General features: G+C 39.0%; 1 protein-coding gene across 1 annotated transcript in view; it reads right to left on the bottom strand.

Annotated features, from left to right (window-relative positions):
* PDGFRB (platelet derived growth factor receptor beta) overlaps positions 1–16280 on the bottom strand; it is a 145305-nt gene that overhangs the window by 71669 nt on the left and 57356 nt on the right. The window contains exons 3-6 of the mRNA XM_063447897.1: positions 14552–14842; positions 10453–10722; positions 7367–7491; positions 5021–5189 (exon numbers count right to left, since the gene is read on the bottom strand). Of these exons, the coding sequence (XP_063303967.1) occupies positions 5021–5189; positions 7367–7491; positions 10453–10722; positions 14552–14842 (855 nt within the window). The remainder of the gene's footprint in view (positions 1–5020; positions 5190–7366; positions 7492–10452; positions 10723–14551; positions 14843–16280) is intronic.

Here is a 16280-nt window from a genome sequence, read left to right as displayed (position 1 = left end):
GTTTGTATATGTATTTTATTTAAAATAAAGCCAACTTTCTACTAGCCGATGCTGGAGTTCCTGTGTTCCACTGCTACTTCTGGGAAGTGGAGAGAGGGTCTACAGTTGCCCCCCACAATTCAAAGGAGGCTGTTTGACATTTTCCATCTTGTAAGTTTTTGCTCTTTAAAGCACACAATACTATTTGTAACGATTTGTAACTGTTTGTACACTATGCTAGATTACTCATAAGGCAACACAATATAATAGCTCAGGGTTCAGATAGGCACGGTCACAACACACACACTTAAAGGGACACTATAGTCACCAGAACAACTACAGCTTATTGTATTTGTTCTGGTGAGTATAATCATTCCCTTCAGGCTTTTTGCAGTAAACACTGTTTTCAGAGAAAATGTAGTGTTTACATTACAGCCTAGGGATTCCTCCACTGGCCACTCCTCAGATGGTTACTAGAGGTGCTTCCTGGGGCAGTGCTGCACAGTGAGCAGCACGGTTTTTCAGTGTCACCACCCTCTGCATGCAGACACTGAACTTTCCTTATAGAGATGCATTGATTCAATTAATCTCTATGAAGGGATGCTGATTGGCTGGGGCTGTGTTTGACTTGTGCTGGCTTTGCCCCCGATCTGCCTCCTTGACAGTCTCAGCAAATCCTATGGGGAAGCATTGTGATTGGCTCAAACCACCACTTCTGATGATGTCAGGAGACAGAAGGCAGTTTCAGAGGCAGACAGGGGCAGAGCCAGTAGCGGCAGACTTGAATAAAAGTAAGATTTTACTATATGTAGGGACGCAAGAGAGGGCCAGGGGGGCTAGATGGTGGTTTTAACACTATAGGGTCATAAATACATGTTTGTGTTCCTGAACCTATAGTGATCTTTTAATTATCTCTGTTTGTCTGACTCTTGCAAAATACAGTGCAGAAGCAGAGGTGATTATCGTATGACTACCAGTCCACATTTTAATTTAATGTGGCAGGCCAGTAATGGCTACATATTTCTGATTGATGAAGGATAGTCAGGTGATTATCACCTCTATCACTGCATCTTGAAGGAAACCCAGGCCGTTAGTCAAACAAACAGAGACGTAATGAACTGTGGTTGATGCTATCACATATGGGCAACTATAGCCCTGAATCTTTTTCCCACATGCCATGGCCGCTCTCCCTGTCCGCTCTAGGTCTCTTCAGTGAGTGTAGGAGTCAGCCAGGAGAATCACTGATAAGACTGGTAGAGGCCTGGAGAGCAGAGAGCAAGAGCAGCCTAGGCCTAGCCACGGGCAGCAATAATGAGAGGAGACTGAAGTGTGGTGGCACACTGCCTGTTCTCCCTATTTGTGGCACTCTGAAACAGTATATGGCCACCTGTCTTCTTCTCACCTCCTGAAATGAAGGTATTTGAAGTGATGGTGTGTATGTATGACTGTGTGTATCTGTGTCTTAGTGTGCCTGTGTATACCTGTCTGTGTCTTAGTGTGCTTGTGCGCCTGTCTGTATATGTGTGTGCCTGTCACTTTGTATTGCTGTCTGTGTATATTTGTGTGTTATTTGCTGTGTGTGTGTATATCTGTGTGCTTCTGCATTTCTGTGTATGTATAGTGATCTGCATGAGTGTCTGTAAGTAACTAACTGTAAGTATGCCAAGAGGCATGTTAAGTGGTGAAATTGGTGACAGGCGGTTGGGGGAGGAACCTGGGGTGGGGCTGAACCCTGGGTATATTTTTACCCAAGCAATGCCCCTGTTAGCAGGTCCTTCTCTGAACCCAGCAGCTTGTCTAGGGCACTGTGGGATATTAATCCGATACTGGATTATATAATTCAGAAAGCAATTTTGACACTATTGCACTTAGAAGGCTTATCAATAAACTGCAATCTTTAAGTTTGGATTCCAATATTGTTGAATGGGTAAGGCAGTGGCTGAGTGACAGGCAACAGAGGGTTGTAGTCAATGGAGTACATTTGAAGCATGGGCTTGTCACCAGTGGGGTACCTCAGGGATCTGTACTTGGACTCATTACCTTTAATATTTTTATTAGTGATATTGCATAAGGCCTTGATGGTAAGGTATGTCTTTTTGTTGATGATACAAAATATGTAAGAGGGTTGATGTTCCAGGAGGGATAAGCCAAATGGCAAATGATTTAGTAAACTAGAAAAATGGTCAGAGCTGTGGCAACTGACATTTAATGTGGATAAGTGCAAGATTATGCATCTTCGATGTCAAAAAACCCAAGGGCAGAGTACAGAATATTTGATAGAGTCCTAACCTCAAAATCTGAGGAAAGGGATTTAGGGGTGATTATTTCTGATGATTTAAAGGTAGGCAGACAATGTACTAGAACAGCAGGAAATGCTAGCAGAATGCTTGGTTGTATAGGGAGAGGTATTAGCAGTAGGAAGAGGAAAGTGCTCATGCAATTGTACAGAACACTGGCGAGACCTCACTTGGAGTATTGTATGCAGTACTGGAGACCGTATCTCCAGAAGGATATTAATACTTTAGAGAGAGTTTAGAGAAGGACTACTAAACTGGTTCATTGATTGCAGGATGAAACTTACAAGGAAAGGTTAAAGGAACTTTACATGCATAGCTTGGAGGAAAGACGAGACAGGGGGGATATGATAGAAACATTTAAATACATAAAGGGAATCAACACAGTAAAGAAGGAGACTATATTGAAAAGAAGAAAAACTACCACAATTGAAAAGAAGAAAAACTACCACAACAAGAGGACACAGTCTTAAATTAGAGGGGCAAAAGTTTAAAAATAATATCAGGAAGTATTACTTTACTGAGAGGGTAGAGGATGCATGGAATAGCCTTCCAACTATAAGATAAGGCCAGGGACTAATGAAAGTATTTAGAACATTGGGCAGGCTAGATGGGCTGAATGGTTCTTATCTCCTGTCACATTCTATGTTTCAATTTATCTCTACATATTTCTTTAAAGGATGGAATTCACATAATGTTGATGTATGTTTATGTGCTATTCATTTCAAGTTTTAAATAACTGTAATAAATAAAAATAACTTGTTAGTAATGGTATTAATTTAGATTGTTAAAGGCTGGAACATGTTAAACCTGTGAATAGATTAACTCATGTTACAGATTTGACAAAGGCGCCACATAGCGCCGAAATGCGCGTCGAGCAAAGACGCTAGGCTTAGGCTTTTTTTAAAATCACTACGGGTCTTTTCCTTTTCATGGGAGTCTTGTGTTGTGATACTATTTCTCCGAGATGACTACTAGCTAGTAAGAGATTCAGGGATTACTCTGCCTGGGTACTATACCAATCAGAATTAGGCAAGAGATACCCCTTGGTGTTGGACTTTATTTTGCATTTAACTTTAATCTTAATCTTACTAGCTAGTAAGAGATTTAGGGACCGTTTTGCCTGGGTAAACATTGACTGAATCAGGCAGGTGATAGTCCTCGGTTTTGCACTTCGTTTGGAATTAATTTCCATAGCAACCAGTGACTGCCTCATATTATTTTTTTTTCTCCTTGCAATCAAGTATCTTTATTTCGATCTATTTAGCACTCGGATACTGTTATTAATTTAGGAGGGCAGTGAGTTATTTTCTTACTTTCCTCTGTATCTATATACAGGAGTTGCTGTTTTATACTTTGTATAACTGAAGACATTTGGCAGCCTGGACTCACAGTGGGGGATTCTTATAGCTACTTATTTAAGATACCTGTATCTCTTATATCTTCATCTACCCCATTGACATTTACCTACAGAATAATCTTAAATAGGAAGGCAATTTACACCATTTTTTTTGCCTCTCTTTATATCTGGGTAACCTGTGACTGTTTCTAGTCTTAGTTTATAAGGAGGGGACTTATTTATATGCTTTATTTATATATATATATATATATATATATATATATATATATATATATATATATATATATATATATATATATATATATATATATTTATTTATTTTCTAATTACAATATATGCAAGCCTTTTTCCTTTACAAGTACTTTTATGTTGCCATATTCACGCTCCCAGGCAGATGTATGGTCTTTTTGTATCAAGTATTCACTATACCTGAGGTTTACAATATAGACCTCATCTAAGATTTAGACCCAGTGTGTGTAGCACTTTTTTTGCACTTATTTGGGTTATATTCTATTGGTTCGTTTTAACATTTTTCTAATAAAGATTTTTTATTTTATTTTATATCATTTCAACCATGGGACTTGAGTTATTTATCCCTATGTATGGGCACACCCTCTGTTAGTGTTTGTTGGAAGCTGGACCTTCGCTCTCCCTTCCAGTTATCCTAACGTTTGGGAATTTTTCTTTATTAGGAATAGGTCTTACACTCCATAATATTCCCACTTTATGTCAGTTTAATACTTCTGCTAACTGTTCTACGTTATTATGGCAACTAAAGAAAATTTACTTATTTGCATTTTATGATATCCACATGGATACTTGTTTATTAAATATTTATTAGCTAAGCACGGTTATTCATTATATTGCTACATGTAACAAATTAAAAACCAAATGGTAAAATGGCTCTAATAATCAAACTGTCCTTATAGATTATTTGGAGAACTACTCCAAATCAGCAATTTTAGCCCAATGTGTGCAATTCAGAATTCAGTTTGCTGCACTTTGCAACTACTGAATAGCCAGGTGTCAGACAGGCACTAGAAATCATGTAGAACATTTCAGTTTCACGCTATGATGATTAATGCATGCTGAAAACAGAAACATTTTAGAGGTGTAGTAATCATGTTGCTTAGAGTGATCCTTTAAATCAGTTATTGAAATTCCACAATAAGACCACAATTTAACATGTAATCAACACTTTAACATGTAATCACTTGGGTGCTAGTTGCTGAAAATTCAAATTCCATTTGTTCTTGGTTTTGGTGAGGACAATTACTTCATGTCCTTTTTGCCCAGTTTATGGCCATATGATATTATTTCTCATATGGTAAATGAATTATTAATAAATCTGATACTGATCAAATATACAACAAAAGGAATTCCATACCTATAACACTGATGTTAAATGTCTTTTCTTCGGAGGCCCCATAAAATATTTCTGCTGCCCTGCAAGTATATTCACCGGAGTATTTCAAATCAGCGTTCTCAACTGTTAGAACTGATATAAGAACATTGTTATCTAAAATCGAGTGATCCGTTTTTATGGATTCCGTGCCCTGAGAAAAGAGAAAGATTTATTTAGTCCAGGGACACAGTTGTAGAAAACCTGTGATAACATTAAATGTTGACAAAGAATTGCTTAGAAACACAACATTGTCTTCTATGGCCAGTTCTAACCAACCTCCCTCCCCCCGCCCCCCCCAAAAAAAAAGAGGTGCAGAAATTATAGCATACATCCTAATAGTTGGCAGGGGAAAATTAGGATTGGATGGATGGCACCCTGAGGAAAAGGGACACCAACCTGGAAAAGGGGCAAGCCTCACAGGCTCTTTGGCCAACCCCTAGCCTTCAGGACCATGCACGGAGAGCTGCTGAGGCAGCAACAGACTTGTCAAACCATGCCTCAATGTATGGTCCTAGGGCCAGCTTCACCCTAAAACGCATCTAATTATGCACTCAAACTGTGCTGTCTGGGAATAGTTCACTGGTGTCCCTATATGTAGTACACCAGGGAAATGTAGCGGAATGATGGGACTTCAAAATTGGGACTGTCCCATCGACTGTCATTGAGTAGGTCTTACATCAACATAAATAGATGAATGAAGTGGTTTTCTTCTGGTTGTGGAATTGATTCTTTGGTCAGATAGGTTATATAGCCAATTATTATTTGTATTTGAATGAATGCATTAAAAAAAAAAGTTTGCATTTTTAAGTTGTCCAAAATCAATTATACAAGTCTATCTGATAAAACTAGTTACAGTGTTTTGAGACTGGCATATTTAATGGCACCCGTTTTTGCATTTCACTAACAGTTCATTACGTATGACAGGACAAAAAAGAGTTAAAACTTGGAAACACAGAACACTGTAGAATGATCATGAATTTACACAGACCTTTTAGTCCTTTCATGGAAGCAGATAAAGTGTTCTAGGAGTCAGGAAACCATCAAAATAACTAACTGCTTCTGTTCTTCGTGACAACATAAAAATGGATGCCTAGCGTATGGTATTTTGCAATCTTATTTTAAGTGGCCCCATCATCCTCTGAAATCCTATATTTCATAGTTCTGTATACTTAACACATTTTTGAATTTCGCTTTACTTATAAAGATACTAGTAGCATCACAAATTAACTTTCTTTTTAGTGATTCCAAACTGCTATTTTATTTCATTATAACAGATACACCTTCACACATTTTTTTCAAGTGTTTAAATTCAGTCTTATTCTAGTAATTTACATATGCAAAATAGATTGATAAAAACAGTAATTTATCCTGTCTGTAACGGACCGTTTTGCACACAAGAGGTTAAAAACCGTTTAGGCGATATTCCCCTTTCCAGATGCACAGGCAGCTACTGTAAGCACCAATCTCCTGAACTGCAAACTACACATATCCTCCAACTCCCGAACAGGAAACACACGAACCCGGGAAACAGCCGAACAGGAAATGCATACAATCAGCTTACACTCCTGGCAATCGGCATACAATCCAAATCCCCCAATAACGAGATGACACTTTGTTTTGAGGGTCAAGCAGAATCTGGTTTACTGGGGCTAACTGCGGACACTCCCTTAAAACTTGATGATCTCAGCCAATCCAATGCTTTCCAATAGGAAAGAATTGGGAGGCTATTGTGCATGTGTGTCAAAACGCTGCGCGGCCAATCAGCATCTCCATGGGGAGCGTACAGCTCCTCCATGCAGACCCAATCTAATACACTGCCCCCTCCCCCAATTCTAATACACTGCCCACAAATCCAATACACTGCCCCCTCCCTCCACTCTTATACACTGCCGCCTTCACTCAATCTAGTACATTGCCCCTTAATCTAAAAATAGTCTTCAGCTAAAATAGTTTATTCAAAACAGATTTTTTATAATATCTTGCAATGTGACATATTTATTCTCCTACTGCTGTATAATCACGATAAGTAATGAATGACCGTGGGATAAATAGACTTTTTTGTCGATAAAAGTCAATCATACCTTAGAGAGCAATAGTGACAAATATATATATATATATATATATATATATATATATATATATAAAAATATATAGTGGAACACCGACAGGGTATGTGCAGGGTTTGTAGTTTGAGAGAAGGCAGAAAGAGATGTGAGTAGCCTTATCTATGGGGGAAAATACCTTAGCTTTGGAGACAGAGTTTACATGAATGTGCATATTCAACTTTGTTGAAACAGCTTTAAGCTTCAATATTTTCTTATTACTCACCTTGTCGGGACTTTCCCAAGAGAAATGTATAAGTTCATTTCCAAAAACAGCGCACGTCAAACTGAAATTTTCACCTTTTTTCACCAACGTCTTCGATGCATTAAGGGTCATGTTAATTGATGAAACTGAGGGAAGGCAATCAAATGGATAGAGACATATTACAGCAATTTGCATTTAGGTGGGCACAAAGGCCATTCAGCATTATAATGGAAGTTAAAGAAGTGCCTTCTTCCCCATGCCCATAGGAATGCTAGTACAGTGAGGGAAAAAAGTATTTGATCCCCTGCTGATTTTGAACGTTTCTCAACTGGCAAAGTAATGATCAGTCTATAATTTTAATGGTAGGTGTATTTTAACAGTGAGAGACAGAATAACAAAAAAAAAAAATCTAGAAAAACACATGTAAACAAGTTATAAATTGATTTGCATGTCAATGAGTGAAATAAGTGTTTGATCCCCTATCAATCAGCAAGATTTCTGTGGACAGGTGTCTTTTATACTGGTAATGAGCGGAGATTAGGAGCACACTCTTAAAGCTCGTTAACTGTATAAAATAAACCTGTCCACAGAAGCAATCAATTGGATACCAATTAATCATTTAAGTTAGACACCATCAATCTGTTGGTAGTAGAGGAATTATCTGCCTCTCTTGAGGGTAGTAAGGGTGTCTGGAACTCTCAGTGGCGATGAGAGAATAAGGTCCCAATTTAAATGTTAGCAGAAATTATAAAGAAAAGCGCAAAAGGTGGTAAGCAAAAGGAGCATAACCATAAAACATAAAGCATACGGAGAACTTAGTCATACATTTGTTTGTGATATCTACAGGCAACATATCTGGTTAACAAAGTCCCTGGTTGGTTTCAGGTTATTTAGAGTCTGTGGACCTCTTGTCGTCTGGTCAGGAGTGGTGTTGTCATCTGGGTCCCAGTTCTCTGGGCGACCTCCAGGCATAGGGGGGATTTGCGAGGGCTGCAGTCCCATTGCATTCAAAAAAGCAGGTGCCTCAGACATAGTTGTATGGCTGTAAGCAGTCCCGTTATGATGGACAAGTAAAGAGCCAGTGTTCCCCCATATGTATGGTATTCCAGCTCTTCTTAGTGAGGTTGTCACTGGTCCAAAGGATTGCACCAAAGCAGGGTGGCTTTTGTGAGGTCTTGGAAGAATAAGAGCTGAGAGTCTTCGAAGGTCAGTGGTGTTTTAGCTTTCAGGGCTAACATTATCTGTATTTTGTCGTGCACCGTTACGCAGCGCAGTATTACATCTCAAGGTGTGTTAGGTGAGATACGGACTGAACCTGTCACTCCATATATCCCATCCAGTATGATTCTCTTGGCTACCGTCTGAGATAATATTGTGGATAGTAGGCGCCAAATATAGTGCGGCAGTTCTTCAGTTGAGACTGTAGAGGGGACCCAACAAATTTTTATGTGTGTCCAGTGTTGTTTATATTCAAGGGACATTATTTGGGCAGCCAAAACCTGCTGTTCTGTTTGAAGTTGTTGGACTGAGTCCTTGACAGTGGATACAGTAGTGTAGACAGAAGTAATGTGTTCCTCTGTGGTTTTGACATAGTTTGTTACATGTTGTATGTCCCCTTTGACCAGTGCCACATTAGCTGCTAACAGCTTTTGTGTGTTGACTAAGAGTGCTTTTAGGTCCCCTTTAGTGGTCTTCTTGGGATTCAGGAGTCATGGAACATTCAGCCTGTGAGGCCATTGTGGGAGCAGGCTCCCCATTTTCCGGTTCTGAGGACGGGGCAAAGTTAGGCTGGAGTTCCGCGTGTGCGAGCTCTGGTTGTACAGGCCTGAGCAGCATCTCACCAATGTCCCTACCTTGTGTGCTGGAGCCTGCAGCAGGTTTCAGGGTACGGAGGCTCACGGTAGGTGTGCTAGCGGCCGTTTCAGGCGATGAGTGCTCTGGATAGCTGCGCCCCCCTCCTGGTCTATTGAGAAAGGCCTCGAGGCTTGGGCTTCATTGAAGCCGGCAAGAAAGGCATCAATCGATGCGGTGCGCCTTCTTGAGGTATATTGGGTACTTTGTGGGGATGGATTGGGTCTGGTGAGGGAGATACTCTGCAGATTGTATCTGGTTTTTAGGAGAGCAGGCTTAGTTGGCATCTGTTCAGGATGGCTGCCAGGCTGCGCCCCCCTGTCTCTCACTGTTAAAATATACCTACCATTAAAATTATAGACTGATCATTTCTTTGTGAGTGGGCAAACGTTCAAAATCAGCAGGGGATCAAATACTTTTTTCCCCTCACTGTAGCTCATAAACAAAACTGTGTTGTGCAATATATTATTTTTCTTTTAAATTTTTTTTTCTAGTTCTGTGTTTACATTTGTTAGATTTTGCATTGCTTTACAAGGCAAAAAATAAATACTTTTAATAAACCTCAGCTTTCAATAACCTTCTTTTCATTGTTTATCTTCACCTGGCTTAGAAACAGAAATATTTCACTTGTCAGTCATTCTCCATTAACCCCTTAAGGACACATGACGTGTGACATGTCATGATTCCCTTTTATTCCAGAAGTTTGGTCCTTAAGGGGTTAAGTAAAGGGTCTACAAAAGCCTGCAATCCTATTCATTCAGCACTGGGAGGATTTAACAATCGGTGCATGCTATAGGGTTCCTGTATTGCTCTGTATACCTGGTTTTAGCCGGACAACTGTACTTACTCTATGTGGGCGTAATGCCCACAAATATATACAATGATTACATTCTGATGGAATTTAAAAATGCCAGCATGTTCCTTACAAATAACTATAACATGGATATTAGTACATTTCTATGTGCGGTTGCTTAAATTTCTGTGACAAAAAATATATTTGTTCTTTTACTATAATACTTTTAAACCCAAAATATTGATAAACATGGTATACAGCATACTCTCAAATACATTTGATCCCTTAATATTTATGTAATTCATAATTACTGCGCATATATTAAGAAGTAGCATTTGATGTTATTTTCCAACTGATTAATTCTGGAGAAATCTGAACAATCACAATAATAAAAAAAAAAAAGAAAAATCTTAATCTGTTAACAACGTCATACTCAAACGCAGTAGAATTGATTTCACAATACCGTGTACTCTGTAGATATAATACATATCGGAGGAGACCTCAGTTCCTTTATAAGAAGCTTTACAATAATATGCATCGTCTGCAAAGTTCCCAGTGAAACCTTTCTTCTTGTCATAGTGGTTGAAAGTAATTTCTGTGTCAGTGTTCTTGGTAAGCAATATGACGGTTGCATTGGGATTGGTCACCCGGCATGGAATGGTGTCATCACCTTCTGAAGTTTTGAATAAAAATGCATCGTCCAGGCTGATTGGTAGGAACCACATTGAAGGGTCTTTTTTCACAAAGAGGAATAACAAAGAAAGAAAAGGATTGAACAACTGTAAATATCTAGATGATTTTGAGTATTTGATCTAACAAAAATTATATGTCAACATTTTTTTCTTTTGTCAAAGACAAGTAGTAACCATACGAATGTAAGATTTTTTTGACAGTAGGTACTACCTTTTAAAATGCTTATTAGGAGCTTAATAAAATTGTTGGTTTATATGGGTAATTGAAGGATACATAATCACAAGTATATGGTAGCCTCATTCATTCTAAATCCCAGTTCACTCAGTTCTTCACGTGCTCAACCTGATTACAATACTAACATTATTTTTTTTAAGGAATTGGAGAGAAAGTGTTTATGCTAAGGGTGTTTAGAATCTATATTATGTCCTGAAATTCACTGGAATCTTTCAGCTTATCAAAACTTTCTTTTTTTCAGATAAAATATAATACATGGATTAACTGTGAAAAATCATCTAAAAAGCCATAATAAAGCATGCCCATTGCAATTGTCTCTCAGAATTAGGTGCAGTGGTAGATGGGGAACTGCCCATAGTCCCAGATTTTACAACATTGTTTACATTATAAAACAAAAGTGTAGAAATTGTGTTAAAGGACCACTCTAGGCACCCAGACCACTTCAGCTTAATGAAGTGATCTGGGTGCCAGGTCCTTCTAGGGTTAACCCATTTTTTCATAAACATAGCAGTTTCAGAGAAACTGCTATGTTTGTGAATGGGTTAAGCCTTCCCCTATTTCCTCTAGTGGCTGTCTCATTGACAGCCGCTAGAGGCGCTTGCGTGATTCTCACTGTGAAAATCACAGTGAGAGCACGCAAGCGTCCATAGGAAAGCATTATGAATGCTTTCCTATGTGACCGGCTGAATGCGCGCGCAGCTCTTGCCGCGCGTGTGCATTCAGCCGACGGGGAGGAGAAGAGGAGGATCGGAGGAGGAGAGCTCTCCGCCCACCGCTGGAAAAAGGTAGGTTTTAACCCCTTTCCCCTTTCCAGAGCCGGGCGGGAGTGGGTCCCTGAGGGTGGGGGCACCCTCAGGGCACTCTAGTGCCAGGAAATCAAGTGTGTTTTCCTGGCACTAGAGTGGTCCTTTAAGATTAAAAATCACTTTTTATTCTAAAAATGATTTTTGAAGGCATCCAGCCTTTCAGCTACCTTTCAGTCCGTTCATTGTTAAGAAGTGGTTAATTTGTATATGTGTGTGTTAGAACTTTAGAACGTATATAGAAGTTTCTAAAAAGGTTTCTAAAAACATGGACCAAATAGATCCAACAGTACACAGTACAAAAGTGCGGTAGCTAACTGTAGAACCATGGATATTTGCGAAATATATTTTATCATCTATCACTTTTTAACTGGTGGAACAGGAATTTTAGTCTGTAAACATCCAGACTTCCAATCTAATGCATTCCAGATATATGATTTGTGAAAGTGCTCTGTGCATTAAATTAGGTGCTTAAAAGAAAAAGTGTCTGAATTGTCACTCTATATGCTGCTGCAACACTGTTGTGGAAGTCTCTCTAATCCACTGAATCTAGTCTATAGTGAAAGTAAGGTGTTTTATAAGGTGACATACACCCTTAAAAACCCTTAAGTGGAGCACTTAACAGTATTCACTCAACCTTAAAATTGGGGGTATGTAAAATCCGTTTCACACATATGAAATAAAATAGAGAGAATCTAATGGTGAAGTATGTATGGTAAAATGAATAATCTGTAAATATATAGAAAATACACCAGGTTAATTTACAGGCTCTGACAAAGGTGAGCAATATATATTATATTTACCACTTCACCCATGGTGTCTTATTTACTACACTAGATGACCCTTTCTTTGCCTTCTCTTTGAGCACAAGGAAACCAACAAGAAGAGGGAAAGGTGTCACCCAAGTACACCAAAGTGATTGTGATTAGATATGTGCAATTCGTTTTGTTCTGAATGTAAATTCAGATGAATTTTGGAAATTTGGACATTCGGATGCTTCTGAATGTCCGAAGTGGCGAATTGCCGAGTTTCAGAAGTGCCGAATTTCGGAATGCCGAACCGAACAGAAGTGCCAAAGTTCTGAATTTCGTAATGCCGTACCAAACTGAATTGCCGAAGTGCCAAATTTCTGAAGTGCCGAAGTGCTTTGGATTTCTGAGAAGTGGCAAAACAGGAGAGGGTTGGGGTAGAGTTAGGGCAAGGTTAGTGGTTGGGGTAGAGGTAGTGGTTGGAGTAGGGTTAGCGGTAGGGTTAGGGTTAGTGGTTGGAGTAGGTTTAGGGGTAGTGTTAGGTTTAGGGGTAGGATTAGGCTAGTGTTAAGGGTTGGGGTAGGGTTAGTGGTTGGGGTAAGGGTAAGGGTAGAGTTAGGGGTAGGGTTAGGGGTTGGGGTAGGGTTAGTGGTTAGAGTAGGGTTAGGGTAGGGGTAGGGTAACCCTAACCCTATTCCTAACCCTACCCTTAATACTAACCCTACCCCTAACCTAACCCCTAACCCTACCCCTAACCTACCCCTAAACCAACCCTAACCCTACCTCTAACTCTACCCCTACCCCTTAACCTACCCCTAACCCTACTCCTAAACCAACCCTAACCCTACCTCTAACCCTACCCTAACCTTAACTCTAACCCTACCCCTAAATCAACCCTAACCCTATCTCTACTCTAGCCCTAACCCTACACTTACCCAAAGTCCTGAAGTTCCGAAGTCCCGAAGTTCTGAAGTGTCGAAGTTCCAAGCGCCGAACCGAACCAAAGTGCCAAAGTCTCGAAGTGCTGAAGTCCCGAATTTCGGAATGCCGAACTGAACCAAATATTTTTCCGTTGCACATTCCTAATTGTGATTTGAGCCAGTCCCAAACTTGGATCTTTATTTGTGAGTGTGTTTTCTACATTTGCAGTTTATTCCTTTTACCATACATACTTCACAATTAGATTCTCTCTATTTTATTTCATATATGTGAACCGGATTTTACATACCCCCAATTTGAAGGGTGAGTGAATACTGTTAAGTGCTCCACTTCAGGTTTTTTTGAGGGTGTATGTCACCTTATCAAACACATTACTTGCACTATATTCCAGATATATGAAGTGGCCAAAATCCACCATAGAGGCAAAACAGTGGATTAAATTAAAGACAAAACCTACAGATATTGGGTATTAACCCTCAAAGTATATAAAATAACTTTTATTAGCTGAACTGGTGTTGCAGCAACCCTCACCTCAAAAACTGAATTTGCAGTTTCATTGGGACGCCTGGGAAAATAATATAAGTAAAGAGTTTCTGTTTTGGTGCTTATAGTGTCCCTTTATCTTTATCTCCACACTGAATTCTATCCAGACATATTTATTTTAAAGATCTGCCAAAACATACGCTAGTACATATTCACATAGCTGCTAAGATAGCAATAGCCTCTCTGTGGAAATCTATACATCCCCCTACTATGCAAGCAGTTTATTATAGATTAGCAAAGGCTGGGGTTTATGAATAAATGTCTAAAAAAAAAGCACAGGCATACTCAATAAATTTACTATGGTCTGGAGAAATTGGCCTGGCTGTTCCTTTTCTGTTTTTGGCAACCACTTACCATTTTTTCCCCCCGTAATATCCTGTTAGTACCCCTTGATGATATAATAGTATAAAAAATGGTTATTGCTATTCTACTACAGTATAAAATAATGTTTAAATTAAAGGAATGCTCTTTGCAACATAACAATAACATTGCCTATTGTTGCTCAGATTCAGTCTCATGTTATCTTGCTACTAAATGACAACAGACCTTGTTCTACTGCATGAGTATAGCCAACAAGTGTCACATATCAAATCAATCTAACCTGGAACAAAGATGTACAAGTACTTCTCCTCCTGTTCTCCACTGGACTGGTTGAAAAAACATGAATAATATCCTGTGTCCTGTCCAGTCACATTATGAAGAGTCAGTTTACTAATAAAGATGCCATCTTTGACCTCCAGTGTTGTGTCAATGAATTGTCCATCATGCTCCCATACAACTTTTGCTTCAGCAACACAGGTCAGAGTGATATTGCTGCTCACATTAAGAACAATCTCAGAGTCCGTTGGAAAGATGTCCAAGCAGGTAATTTGCCATGTCGCTATCAATAATCCTTTAGGAAAAAAAAAAAAAAAAAAAAGAAATCTACTGAGAAATGACCCAACAGCAGGAGTTTGAATTGATTAGCCAACAGAGCTAATAACGTTCACTAGTCAAAACAATAAAATCCAATCCAAAGAAAGATAGATTTACATAATGACAACATAAGCAATGTCATATGCAACACTTTCTTAAGTGGGGTTTATAGAAAACTCCAGTTATCTTAAGGAGGTAAATTTGCACATCAAGTGAAAACAATTCAGCTCATATACTTGAAATTATATTATACTTAAATGAACCCTCTAGCATTAAGAATGCAATATGTATTCCTAATGCTAGCATGTTATACTAGCAACATGGATTTTTGGGCCCTCTCCCAGAAGTCATAAAAAATATTTTTACATCCCTTTATTCCCCCAGCGCTCCAGTGATTCCACAGAGGAAACACTGGGGGTTTAGTGTGCACACGTGACAATTACTGCAGTGCAACTAATAAACATCTCCTCATTGGGATCTATTAAGTCAATGCATCTCCATTGGGAGCATTCAGCCAGAACATCAATCCTGCAATCTTTGAAGGACTTCATGCAGGAAGTCCCTCTAGTAGCTGAGTGATAGCCACTAGAGGTGCATTGGGCAGCAATGTAAACATTGTTTTGTTTTTTTTCAGAAAAGGCAGTGTTTACAGTACTCAGTCTACAGGGACAATCTATTTGCCTTAGAACCTCTTCTTTAAGCTGTGGTGGTTGTGGTACCGACAGGGTACAACAAATTCCCCTGAGATTTAGTAGAATGTTGTCCCTTCTTGATCCTCTTGTGTCTCTCACATTATCCTGCTTATGTGAGATATTAGACTGGTTTGGGCCAATTTTTAAAGCTGCTTTCAACTTTAAAGATATTAGCCACTGGCTATGACCTTTGCTATCAGTTTCTTTTAATCTTATACCTGTCTGGCACTTTAGCTCAGGACTGCCCAAGTGATATGCTAATGGTGTAGGTGTTTTATGTAATGACACGAGTGAGCTAAACCTTGTTTAGAGACCTCATGATGGGGACTACACATAGTATTACATATTTGTCTGTTCTTGTATGTCTCTGTTTTTGGGCAGGTCAACTAAATCTTGCATTTCTGGGGGGAAAAGGCAATATTAAACCTATTGAGTGCACATGAAACATTGCAAGGGGTTCCTTCAATAAAAAAAAACATATAAGAACACGTCAGATTATCCATTTGTGCCGGTTACGTCAAAGATAAAAGGCTGAAGCCCTTTATGCTTAATCACTGATTTACTATTAAAACACATTAGGGTTCAAGGTGCCAAATCATTCGGCCAAGTTGAAGCTTAAAGCAAATTACTAAACTATTGTTCATTCTCAGTGAGCATATTTTACTCTTGGTTTTGGCTTATTTACTAGTGTCCTTTGTTCTAACTCAAAGTTAGAAGGTGACT

Source organism: Pelobates fuscus, chromosome 3 (genome assembly GCF_036172605.1).
Source record: "Pelobates fuscus isolate aPelFus1 chromosome 3, aPelFus1.pri, whole genome shotgun sequence".
Lineage (NCBI taxonomy): Eukaryota > Metazoa > Chordata > Amphibia > Anura > Pelobatidae > Pelobates > Pelobates fuscus.
The sequence above is the reverse complement of the archived record's forward strand: the minus strand, read 5'-3'. Positions and strand labels throughout refer to the sequence as shown.